The 10664-nt window shown below is 38.3% G+C and overlaps 1 protein-coding gene across 1 annotated transcript; it reads right to left on the bottom strand.

Annotated features, from left to right (window-relative positions):
• Positions 1-758: 758 nt before the first annotated feature.
• Positions 759-9390, bottom strand: LOC139124453 (zinc finger protein 836-like). The gene is made up of 3 exons (XM_070690590.1): positions 9245-9390; positions 5900-6271; positions 759-4791 (listed from the first exon to the last, which is right to left on the bottom strand). Exons 2-3 carry the CDS (start codon positions 6239-6241, stop codon positions 3229-3231), a joined length of 1905 nt encoding a protein of 634 aa, XP_070546691.1. The 5' UTR covers positions 6242-6271; positions 9245-9390; the 3' UTR covers positions 759-3228.
• Between the last annotated feature and the right edge of the window lie 1274 nt (positions 9391-10664).

Below are 10664 nucleotides of genomic sequence, written 5' to 3'. Positions count from 1 at the left end.
TATTAATGATAAAAATCAATTTAAGTAAACAACGCTATTTTCTGAAATGTAATATTTCACTTGAAAGAAGAGTATATGTAGAAAAAAAACGACTATTTTATTTTGCATTATCTATCCTCATTCTAGAATGGCAAGGGTTGAAAGACTGACACTCAAAAAAGTGATTTAAATCATGATTAGCAACATTAAAATGCCTCTTATTCAAAATGTAAGACATTTATTGCCTAAAAAAATAGTAGCTTTGTAATATAGCATTTAAAGAACATAATGTGAAAATTTCAGAAAATTTGACCCAGCCAGAGCAGAGTTCAATTCTTTAGAAGTTTTGAAATGGGGAGGAAAAATAACCAAGGAAATTGGGTGATTTGCATACCTTTGCATAAATTAAGACTTCTTTATCAACTTATGACTGCTTGACAAGCTGAAAGGTGAATCTAACCAATATTTGAATCTACCGTTAACAAATTAATTAAAGTTGAATGAATATTAGTAAAAAAGTGATTTTTGAGCAAAATACGCCTGTTTAGGTGCAGCGCCCCCTTCAAAAGGAACTATAATAGAAACATGGTCTGTGATGGTACGATTCAGAGGGACTTATGGGTAATATCTGGTACTTACTCCATTCTGTCATCACAAAGATAGTCGCACGTACATCACACTCACTATGGACACATTAGCCAACTAAGCCTAAACACGGTCCCTCCACAAACATTTGTGGAGGAACTGTGGCCTGAATGAATCAGTATACACAAATGAAATTTGCTAAAATTGAAACATACATTTATTTTGACAAATCATTAACCTTCCATTCACGTGATTCAAAGTGACAAAACTATTAACCCTTTGAGTGCTGTAATTTTTTCAAACCAAAATTTGAATGCAACATTTTACCAATTTTTATGAAGTTTGCTGTAAATTTTTTGATAATGTTGGACCAAATGGACATAAAATTTCATTGGCTACAGTTTTTTATCAAAATTTTGTCAAAAATCTGAAAAAAATTGACTGGGGTACATTTTATAGAGGCTACAAAAATTGACTTTAGCACTCAAAGGGTTAAGTACATAACACAAAAGTGATACATTAAGGAATAAAACCAGCGTCTGTGTTTTTTCCACAGCTTGGAAAAAAAGTGAGGGTAGTTAATTTATATAATATTCATAATTTGTAAATTCTTGAAAATATTATTCCTTTTGATTTGTTATTAACAGGTGAATAGAATGCTCCAAAATCAGATGGGTGGTACACCCTAAAAAAATCCCCTTGTTCAGAACCCTGATATAACAACATACATTCGCCCCTTAGCAATCATTATCTCGCATGATATGCCATTAAATACCGGAAGCTACGCCAATACGCGAGACCAAGCAGTACAAGCGACTGGCAAGAGTCTACTGTTCACCCCTAATTGCTAGTAAACAGATCCACAGTCACCACTGATTACACTGGGTTTGGGTCAAACCACAGTCGTGCAAGGGTCAATGAAAGTGTTCAGCTTGACTAATAGCTGTTTCCCGTTTTCTGAAAACCTGTTTATGTTAGGGTCCTTATATGTTTGTATGGCTGGATCTTTTGTCCCATTGTACCTTTGTAACATAAACAACATTTCATTTAGTCTAAAAATGTGAAAAAAACCTTTTGCTGTATACGTTTGTCAGCTGAACCATAGGACACACTTTGCTGTCTATGGTTGCACACACCCGTATCTATGAATTAGTGAAACGCATCTTGACACAGCTCCTTGTAATAAAGAAAATATTATATTGCACAATTTAGAAGGGTGAATGATTTAAAGTTTACATGAAACGACTTTAAATGCAAGATTGTCGATGACTTTCAACTTGTTGAGGACTAGCAGCCATTTAAAATACCACTTTTAAAGTAGCTCCTACGTAATTTGTACATTGATTGTACACTCACACAACTAGAAAGTTGCCCCTATGTACCAGTACTTTGTATATCAATTGTACACATACATACACTTACAGAACTAGAAAGTAGCTCCTATGTACTTTGTATATAAATTTTACACTCACACTCAAAGAATTACAGTAACTACAATATCGCAACAAAATTGGAATACAGCATGTGATCCCATCTGTGAAGATTTTATCAGTCAGCTGCTAGTATAAGCCAAGCTGAAAAACACTGACAATTATTGCAATTTTAAGCAAACTTTCTGCAATTTCAAATAAGATTTTAAAACATAGCAGCTGTGTATACAGTCTATACAGCAAATTGTGTTCACTTGCACAACTGTCTTTCACTGTTCATTTTGTCACAGCTTCATTAATTTGGAATTTCTACAGGGAAGGTGAACTGTAAAATGAAGGTAAATCTATGGCTCAGTGTTCATGTATGCATTATCTTGACAGAACAAAACCAAATTCAACTTGCTCACCCTTCCCAGGCTGTAAACAGGTCCACACTCTCAGCATTGACAACAAAGGGTTTGGGCTGAATCATTGACAATGTTGGGTTTGTGCCAAACTATGGTGGTAAAACCGGTTCATCTCATATCTTTAATGATCAACTTTTGTCTTAATTACAGCTGCCGCTTAAATCTTTTGGTATATGCAGTCCTACTAAATCCTGCCCGTGACTGCCAGTAGCTGCCTGAGGACTGCCAGAGGAAAAAGTGGGCCAAATTTCGCCCATTTTAACACTAGGCCAATAGGTTCAGTTTATATCATGCCCAGCCAACCAAACATATCATTGATTTGGCGTTAACCTGATGTTTTCTCCGGCAGTTTTGGAACACGGAAGACGCCGGGCTTGAAGGACGTCGCCAGCTTGATAGTGAGATCATACCATTCAGTCCGAGAGGAGGCACAATAACCTCAGTGAGCACGTATAGCCTGACAGCCTACCACCCCTTGCACTGAATGGTATGATCTCTCAATCAAGATGGAGACGTCTTTCTAGTCGAAAGCCCAGCGTCTTTCAGGTTCTAAAACTGCTACAGAAAACACCAAATCAATGATATTTTTGGTTGGCTGGGCATGATATAAGTTCAACCTATTGGCTTAGTGTTAAAATGGGCGAAATTTGGCCTACTTGCTCCTCGGGCAGTCCTCAGGCAGTTCTCAGGCGGCCCTCGGGCAGCTGCGGGCAGTCACGGGCAGTAATTAGTAGGACCTGGTATACGTATGTTTTAAGTATAACAGATTGTACCAGTATATATAGACGGTGAGAGGAATTATAGAAATTTACAAATGCACAATGTTTTCATGCATTTAGAGTCAAGCAAGGTTCAGTTGTTGAATTTGGATGCATTTTCTCACTATGTTTTTCCAGCTCTCTTTTACGGTGAAAACCTTGTCCACATATTTTACACACCACAGGATGTATTCCTGTGTGCTGCCTTCTGTGTACATACAGATTTGTTTTGTTGCTGAAACTCTTTCCACAGTAATCGCACAGGAAAGTATTCAGTTTTGTGTGGACCACTTCATGTTCCTTGAGGTGTTCTTTGCGACCAAAACCTTTTCCACAGACCTCGCATAAATATGGTTTCTTTCCTGAGTGAATGTTCAAGTGTCTGTTGAGTGCCGCTTTTGTTTTGAAACCCTTTCCGCACACCTCACATTGAAAATTCCTCTCATCGGAGTGCGATAAGACATGTTGTTTATGGTTATCCCCGTTATAATCCCGTTTGCCGCAAATGTCACACTGAAACTTCCACAAGCATTGATGTTTCCACATCTTGTGGTCTTTCAGAGTTCCTTTGTTTTTGAAGACTTTGTCGCATTCGTCACACTGGTATTTAGCAGGCTGATGAACTACTTCTTTATGTCTCTTCACGTTGCTCATATCCGTCAGACTAGCACCGCATACATCACAGGCGTATGGCTTCTGTCCAGGGTGTTCAGAGCGTACGTGTTGTTGTAACTCTTTAAATAGTTCAAAATCTATTTCACAAAACCGACATTGGTAACGTTGCTTCTTGGCCTCCTGTTTGTGCGTTCCTTTTCCCAATTTTGTCTTATCTTCAGTCTTGTTCTTCTTATGCGATTCCATGTGCAAATTGTATGTTCTCTTTAATTTGAAAAATTTTCCACAATCCTCACAATTTAACTTCTTTTGCTTAGACCCTGTACTACGTGTCACAGCTCTCTGTCTCTTGGTTTCGTACCATGGTACGTACTCGTCATCGCTGTCACTCCCTGTATCAGGCTGGAAAGATGAGTCACTATCACTAGCGCCCTCACTGTCACCAGAGGCAAATTCGGTCATTTCTGCTGGTGTTTCCAAACTACTTGAGGCAGCAGCATTAGAATTAGTGTCTGATTGTACCATTTCTTGATTGCTTTCTCTTGTTGATAGCTGTGCATCGGATCTCACAGAGTTGGTCTCTGTGTTTGGAATGTTGGCCAAGTCTTGAGAAATATCACAATTACTTGGTTTCTGGGGTACTCCTTCTAAATCCATATCTTGATTTTGCTCATGAATGTCATTTTCAAGTTCTGACTGATCATTCTTATCAACTGTGTTAATTGGCACTTCCTGGCATACCTGGCCATTACCCGAAGGTGAATAGTCATGTGACTCCTCTTTCACAGCTGATTGGTTCACAGTACCTGTAGTGTTCATTTCTTCTACCACATTATCAAGTTTATCATAATTTCCTGCCATGAGTGTATCTTGTGTCTGTTCGGTTTCTTTCCATGATTTCAAATTTGATGAGGCTCTTTCTGTCTCAGACATTTCAACAACATCATACATAGCGATGAATGGGATTTCTTTGGAATTTGCGACTCGCACACCATCCACATCTTCACCCAATACATTCTGTGAGATTAAAGGAGTTAAAATAGAATCAATAGAATCAACAAAATTTATCCCTTTAAGGATTTTAACAATCTTTGTTGCCATGGTGCACAAGGGAAATGAAGCAGGCTTGACATTTTGAGGATAAAGACTGGTGTCAGCTGGGATAGTCCAGTCATTCTAATAATCTTAATTTCACTGTCTGTCCTCAAACACTTACACTTCCTTTGGATGAAATTCATAATGATATCCATATTGTTTGTTCAAGTTGGAATTTTTTCAAAGGTCGAGAAACAGTTTACCCAGACTACAGAGAAATATGTTTTGTTATATATCAACTTGCAGACCAAGAGAGAGATTTTACAGACCATTGTACAGTATTGGGCACGGCATGGATCCTTTCAGGTACATATTAGTAGTAGTGTAACTATCTTTTGGACCTCTTCACTGTTTTGAAAAGGTGCCAGCAAAATTTTAGGGGGAAACAGCCTTGGAAAAGTATATCAATAGATTCCAAAGATTCATCACTCTTAAAAAAGTTCAATGATTTACGACCACCCCTTCCGCCATCATTTTCTTACAATTAAAATAATTTAAGTTAGTAGAGCATTGCAGCAAAGTTCTTTGAGATTTGTGTGCCTTTGGTATATGGTATATGATGTAAATTTTCTCATGAACATTTTTGTGCAAAATTTTACCAATTTTCATGAATAATTGTTCTTATGATTTTGGATCAAATGGACATCACTTTACATTGACTACAGTTGTCAATCAAAATTTTAAACAAAATCTGAAAAATAATTCTCACATTTAGGTGACAAAGATTGGCTTTGGCACTCAAAGTGGTCAACTTGTGCACACAGTCAATATGGCTCCCAGAAAGACATCATATAAGTTCACTAGATCTCTAGTCAAGAGAATTCATAAAGCTAAGTAAACTCAGTTGTCCAATCTTAACCTGTTAACCCCAAATCCCTGTAAACAGACCCACAATCACCACTGACAACAATGAGTTTGGCCACACCATATGGCGTTGAAAGGGTCATTTGAGAAATGTCTTGGTGCCCATGTAGGTGTATGGTCGTGTTAAACTTTTTTGCAAAAGTGTTGATGTAATTTGAAAACCAACCTGAATCCACTGCAGATGAAAGGCTTGAAGTTTAAATGGTGCTTCCAGTCTTTTCACATCAGGAGTGTACTTATTTTTCAACAGGATGGCTAAACACATCTCAGGTTGGCCTGGAGTCTTTTGAAAGTCAAGTTTGACAATGTATGCACGGACACAAAATCCTCCCCAGATTTCTACATCTGATTCTCTCAGAACAGATTGGACCAGGATGGGATATGTGTCTGTATTCTCCTCATGGATGTTGTTTCCAAGTACTTGAAAACCAAATTGTTTGAATAACAGATCATTCATAGTAGCATATCGGCTTAATTGATGCAAGCCTGGTCTTGACTGTAACTCCATTTTCTTGTATTACACACGTAGAAAATATACCTGTAAGGCCACAGAACAGAAAATATTTTCATCAGATTTTCAAAATAAGATATCTAGCTAAGCCCAAAACATGTTTTTTTTTTCATATAACAGTTCAATTGACAAATTATCACAATAATTTTAAGGAAAGTGAATGCCTGGGTTTGCAAGCAGTGTGCCCTCTACAGTATTAAAGGAAATTTGAAGGAAACTTGAGTTGATGTGAGTGACTGACATAGGCACAAAATGATACCAGCAACTTAGTAGTAAACACCTATTGCCTGGTCATGAGGGCTATAGTGCCCGTCTATTACCCGGAGGGGTTGTGTGTTACCAGAAACACATCGCTATTCCCTGAGGCCGTAGGACAAGGGGTATAACAATGTGTTTCTGGTAACGCACAGCCACAAGGGGTAATAAACGGGCACTATAGCCTGAATAAAGACCATGTTATATAGGTGTTTGATAACACACCACATGCTCATGTTTGTATTATGTTATAATTTTCAATGTGCTTTAATATTTTGCACCTAAGCAATGCATCATAAGTTTACTTGGCGATATTTCCACAGTGGTTCAAGTTACAGAAGTACATATAAGTACCGGTACCACTTTCTTCCAAAAAATATTCTAAGCATACCTAGCAATGTCCTTGGTTGCACCTGAATCTTTTTCGAAGATGAGCTGTTCAAGTTCCTACGCTGTTGGAATGGAAAATGTCACTCATCCCACATGCACATCACGTTCTAGTCACCACCTTTGTTGCAAAGCTGCAGACGACACTACGATCACATTACCAGGCACTTTTCCATATTTGGTAAAAACTATTTCCCTAGGGAAATAGCTTTCCAAAAGTATCCTCTGACATCACTTTTTGGGACTAGATGAATCTATTTTCTCATCACATGACCTATTCTGGCAAATCGTGACAAGGAATGAGCATGTGGTGAGTCATAATTATTAATATGGTGCCTTCTATCGTCATTTGCTTTTCATGATTCATCATGTCTCGCAAAAGTCAGTGAGAAGAAAATGTAAACAATAATGGCTGTCCTGTATACCATCAATGAAACAGTAAGATCAGTTATTATCGGCATGTACTATTGCTGGGGAGACTAACAGCAATGATGCATTTAGATTTTTTTTTGATAAGAAACTGTACAGGGACACGTTTTCTATGTAAATTATACATCTATTGAGCATTTGTAGGCTTTTTAGAGCTGCATCAGTGACGCATCAAATTACTTGTAATTTCAATGTGTCAGGTGGGTTTGGCCTGCATCATGAAGCGTCAAATCAGCTAAGTGGGCACACTGCTTGCAAGAATACTTTGTATCTTATGGTACGTCCATGGTCCCTTCACACAAGGTCAGCTCAATATAATGGAGGGACTGCTGTGTATCTAATATGGCAGTAATTAGCCAGTGTTAAGGGGTATTGTAGTTCCTTTCCAACTAAATACCCCTGGTAAATAATTAATGAGGTTGAGGATGCGACGTAATTAGATGCCTCATCCTACCAAATATCAAAGCTATAGCAAGTAGGTACTGACTAATACGCACATTTGTGACGTCAAGGCCAAAGGTCATACTCGTCACATGACATTTTGGCAGAAAACTTTGCTCACCTCACCATCTCTGTCGAGAAATAATCAAACCTCTGGCTCTATTGGCTACTCTATAATTATATATGTACATAATGCATTAAATGAGGTACAGGATGATATGAGGTCAAAGGTCAGTGACAACCAAGAACTTTAGTCATGCATTTTGGTATGATACTGGAACTTATTAAAAGAGCCCAGCCCCTGGGGTACTTGTTCAGAGAAGAGGTATGGGTGTGCCGCCGCACACAAAAAACCCAGGGCCCATTTTAGGACCTCATTTTTTGACATTTATGACCTTTGACCCAGGTCAAAAGTCATAGTGTCAAACTTTGCAACTTTGAAACTATGAATAATTTATTTCAGTACAAAATTAGATAAATCTGTGCACTTATATATGCTGGATTATTTACATTATTGTTCTTGATTAGACTAGAGTAGTTACAAGTCCATGGTTGTGCAAGAAATTTGATTTTGGAATTTCACCGAAATGTCGATTCACTATGCATGGCAGTCTATGATGAAACTCTGAAGTTGCACAATTTTTTTCAATATAAAAATTGACAATATCTTTGCATTTATGTACATTTGATAATTGATATACACTTTTCCACCTGTTGCATATGTTTTTGTCGCTTGTCTTTTATCAGTTTTAACTGTTCAAGGTGTTTAATGTAGGATACCACTGCATCTTCTTTGCTTGTGAAACTTGTGGATAATGTGTAAGTATTTTGTTGGTGATTTCCTATTCAGGAAATATCACACGGACAATCAAAGTTTTGGCCATAAAATCAGCTTCTGTCAAAAGTGACCTCCCCCCAAGATAGGTTTATAAAAAGTGACCCTCCCCCTTGAGCTGTTTTCTAAAAAGTGACCCTCCCCCCAATTCCCCCAGCCCACCCCCCTTGTAATTACTGAAAGCTCCCTCAGGCACACATCGTGCACAACGGAACTGATAAGTCGAATCCAAACACACCCACCTGTGGTCGATTTCGTTCTGAGTCTATGCGCCCCATAGACGTGTGTACAAATGCCTGAGATTGAGAAGTCTTCTCAGCCATACACGTCTATGGGACGCAGAGCGGAATAGACCACAGGTGACTCAGACTGTGGTTCAAACGTGAATTCTACGTTCCCGCAGTAAATTCGTGGGAAACCCAGGGACTTCCTTAGGCAATCTCAACTGCAAAATGGAAAATATTTTACTGTGCAGTTGTCTGTTGTCCATTATTTAACTAAAGGATTAAATCCACGATCCACCTGGCGCCACGCACTCGGGGCGAAAATATTTCGCTAACCATCGAGGAAAAACCGATCGTATTCAATCTGTACAACTGTAAACACTTCAAGATCAACTGGTGCGATGCCTATGAAATAAGTGCATTACCTACCATAGACCAAACAAATTGTGGAGCTACTATACGAGAAGTTCTGAGAAAAACCCAATACTGCCATCAATGACATGACCCGGCGGGTCGTTCTGTTCGATATGGCTGAAGTTGGACTCGGTTTCAATTCCAAATCGTTTTCGGATTCGAAGTCGACGCAACGAAGGCAAACCGCACCTGTTGAATTTGTAAAAACTGTTTATCGCGGGATCTTCACGTTAACAATCCAAAAATTTAATGGTTTTTAAGTGTTCGTTATTGAGAAAATTTGAGAATATGGAAAGACAGTGTGAATATTAATCAATACAATTTTCCTCTAACCATAAGAGGGCGCACCTTTATGGCCCATCACTTTGTGTAGGATTCTGTGAGTTGTTGATATCGTCAAAGATAAGATATCCACAGCAAGTTGCATAACGAAGTTAAAGCTGTGATTAAATGAAATGCTATTTGTCTTCATGGATAAAGGCTTCTCATACTATATGCAAGATGATGAACAAAGTCAATTTCATGGGTAAATTTTCAAGTTTGGTGAGACTTGGCAGTAAAAGCTCTACCTTGTTAAATTTCGCTATTTATTATAACCCAAATTTATGTTCACCCTGTTTTTCGGAACACTCCTTTGTACATTTACAGTGCGTTTCACTTAGGTTCCGCAACTCAGCGTTTGAGACGGACACACGTCACGTACAAAACAAACGATCAGCTTGGGTATCACGACACATTTCAGAGCCACCGACATTGATTTTTTACACAGTAAACCAGCATTCGGCTGCCGCTCTGTCTGGACTGATAGCTGTACTTGATCTACAATGTAACTGTTTTTACGGTTTCGGCTTCAAGCTAACACGATACCGCATATATATACCACATAGAACATCACTGAATATGGATTTTGTTTTGCTTACGCTTGTCCGTAATTCACATTTTACTTTTAGCTTTCATCGTCATGCGCAGTGATACTTAAAGTGGACTTCCTTTCTTGCGTTGACAACAGACATTTGAGGTTCATGCCAGATCTCGAAGTAGACGTATTCGGGCCCTGAGTATTCCATTCCTTTCGAGGTTAAAGTTTCGAGAGCAGAAGCAAACGTAGCCTGTTGAATTATAGCCCGGTCACTTTATTCATGTTCAAATATAAATGTTTTGAAGTATGTTTAATATGGTGTGTGTGTTCTGTGTAATTTTCTTCAATTTTGAGGTGGATTACAGCAAAATGTGTGGCTTTTTATTTAGTATTATCTTTTGAGAAAACCTCCAGCTGTTCAACTCTTAGCTTAAATTGTAAAAACATTGTTACATTGTAGATAACATGTACCTCTCAGTCCAGACAGAGCGGCTGCCCCATGCTGGTTTACTGTAATTAATCTAGCGTCGGTGACTTTCAAGTGTGTTGTGATACCCAAGCTAATCGTTTGTTTTT

This window comes from Ptychodera flava (genome assembly GCF_041260155.1).
Source record: "Ptychodera flava strain L36383 chromosome 23 unlocalized genomic scaffold, AS_Pfla_20210202 Scaffold_24__1_contigs__length_23054250_pilon, whole genome shotgun sequence".
Classification (NCBI taxonomy): domain Eukaryota; kingdom Metazoa; phylum Hemichordata; class Enteropneusta; family Ptychoderidae; genus Ptychodera; species Ptychodera flava.
The sequence above is the reverse complement of the archived record's forward strand: the minus strand, read 5'-3'. Positions and strand labels throughout refer to the sequence as shown.

What these genes read in the sequence shown, in the direction of transcription:
- LOC139124453 (XM_070690590.1), bottom strand. Translation starts at nt 6,241, where the DNA reads ATGGAGTTACAGTCAAGACCAGGCTTGCATCAATTAAGCCGATATGCT. An exon ending in TTCATCTGCAGTGGATTCAG is followed by an intron (nt 4,792 to 5,899) that starts GTTGGTTTTCAA and finishes TTAATCTCACAG; the next exon opens with AATGTATTGGGTGAAGATGT.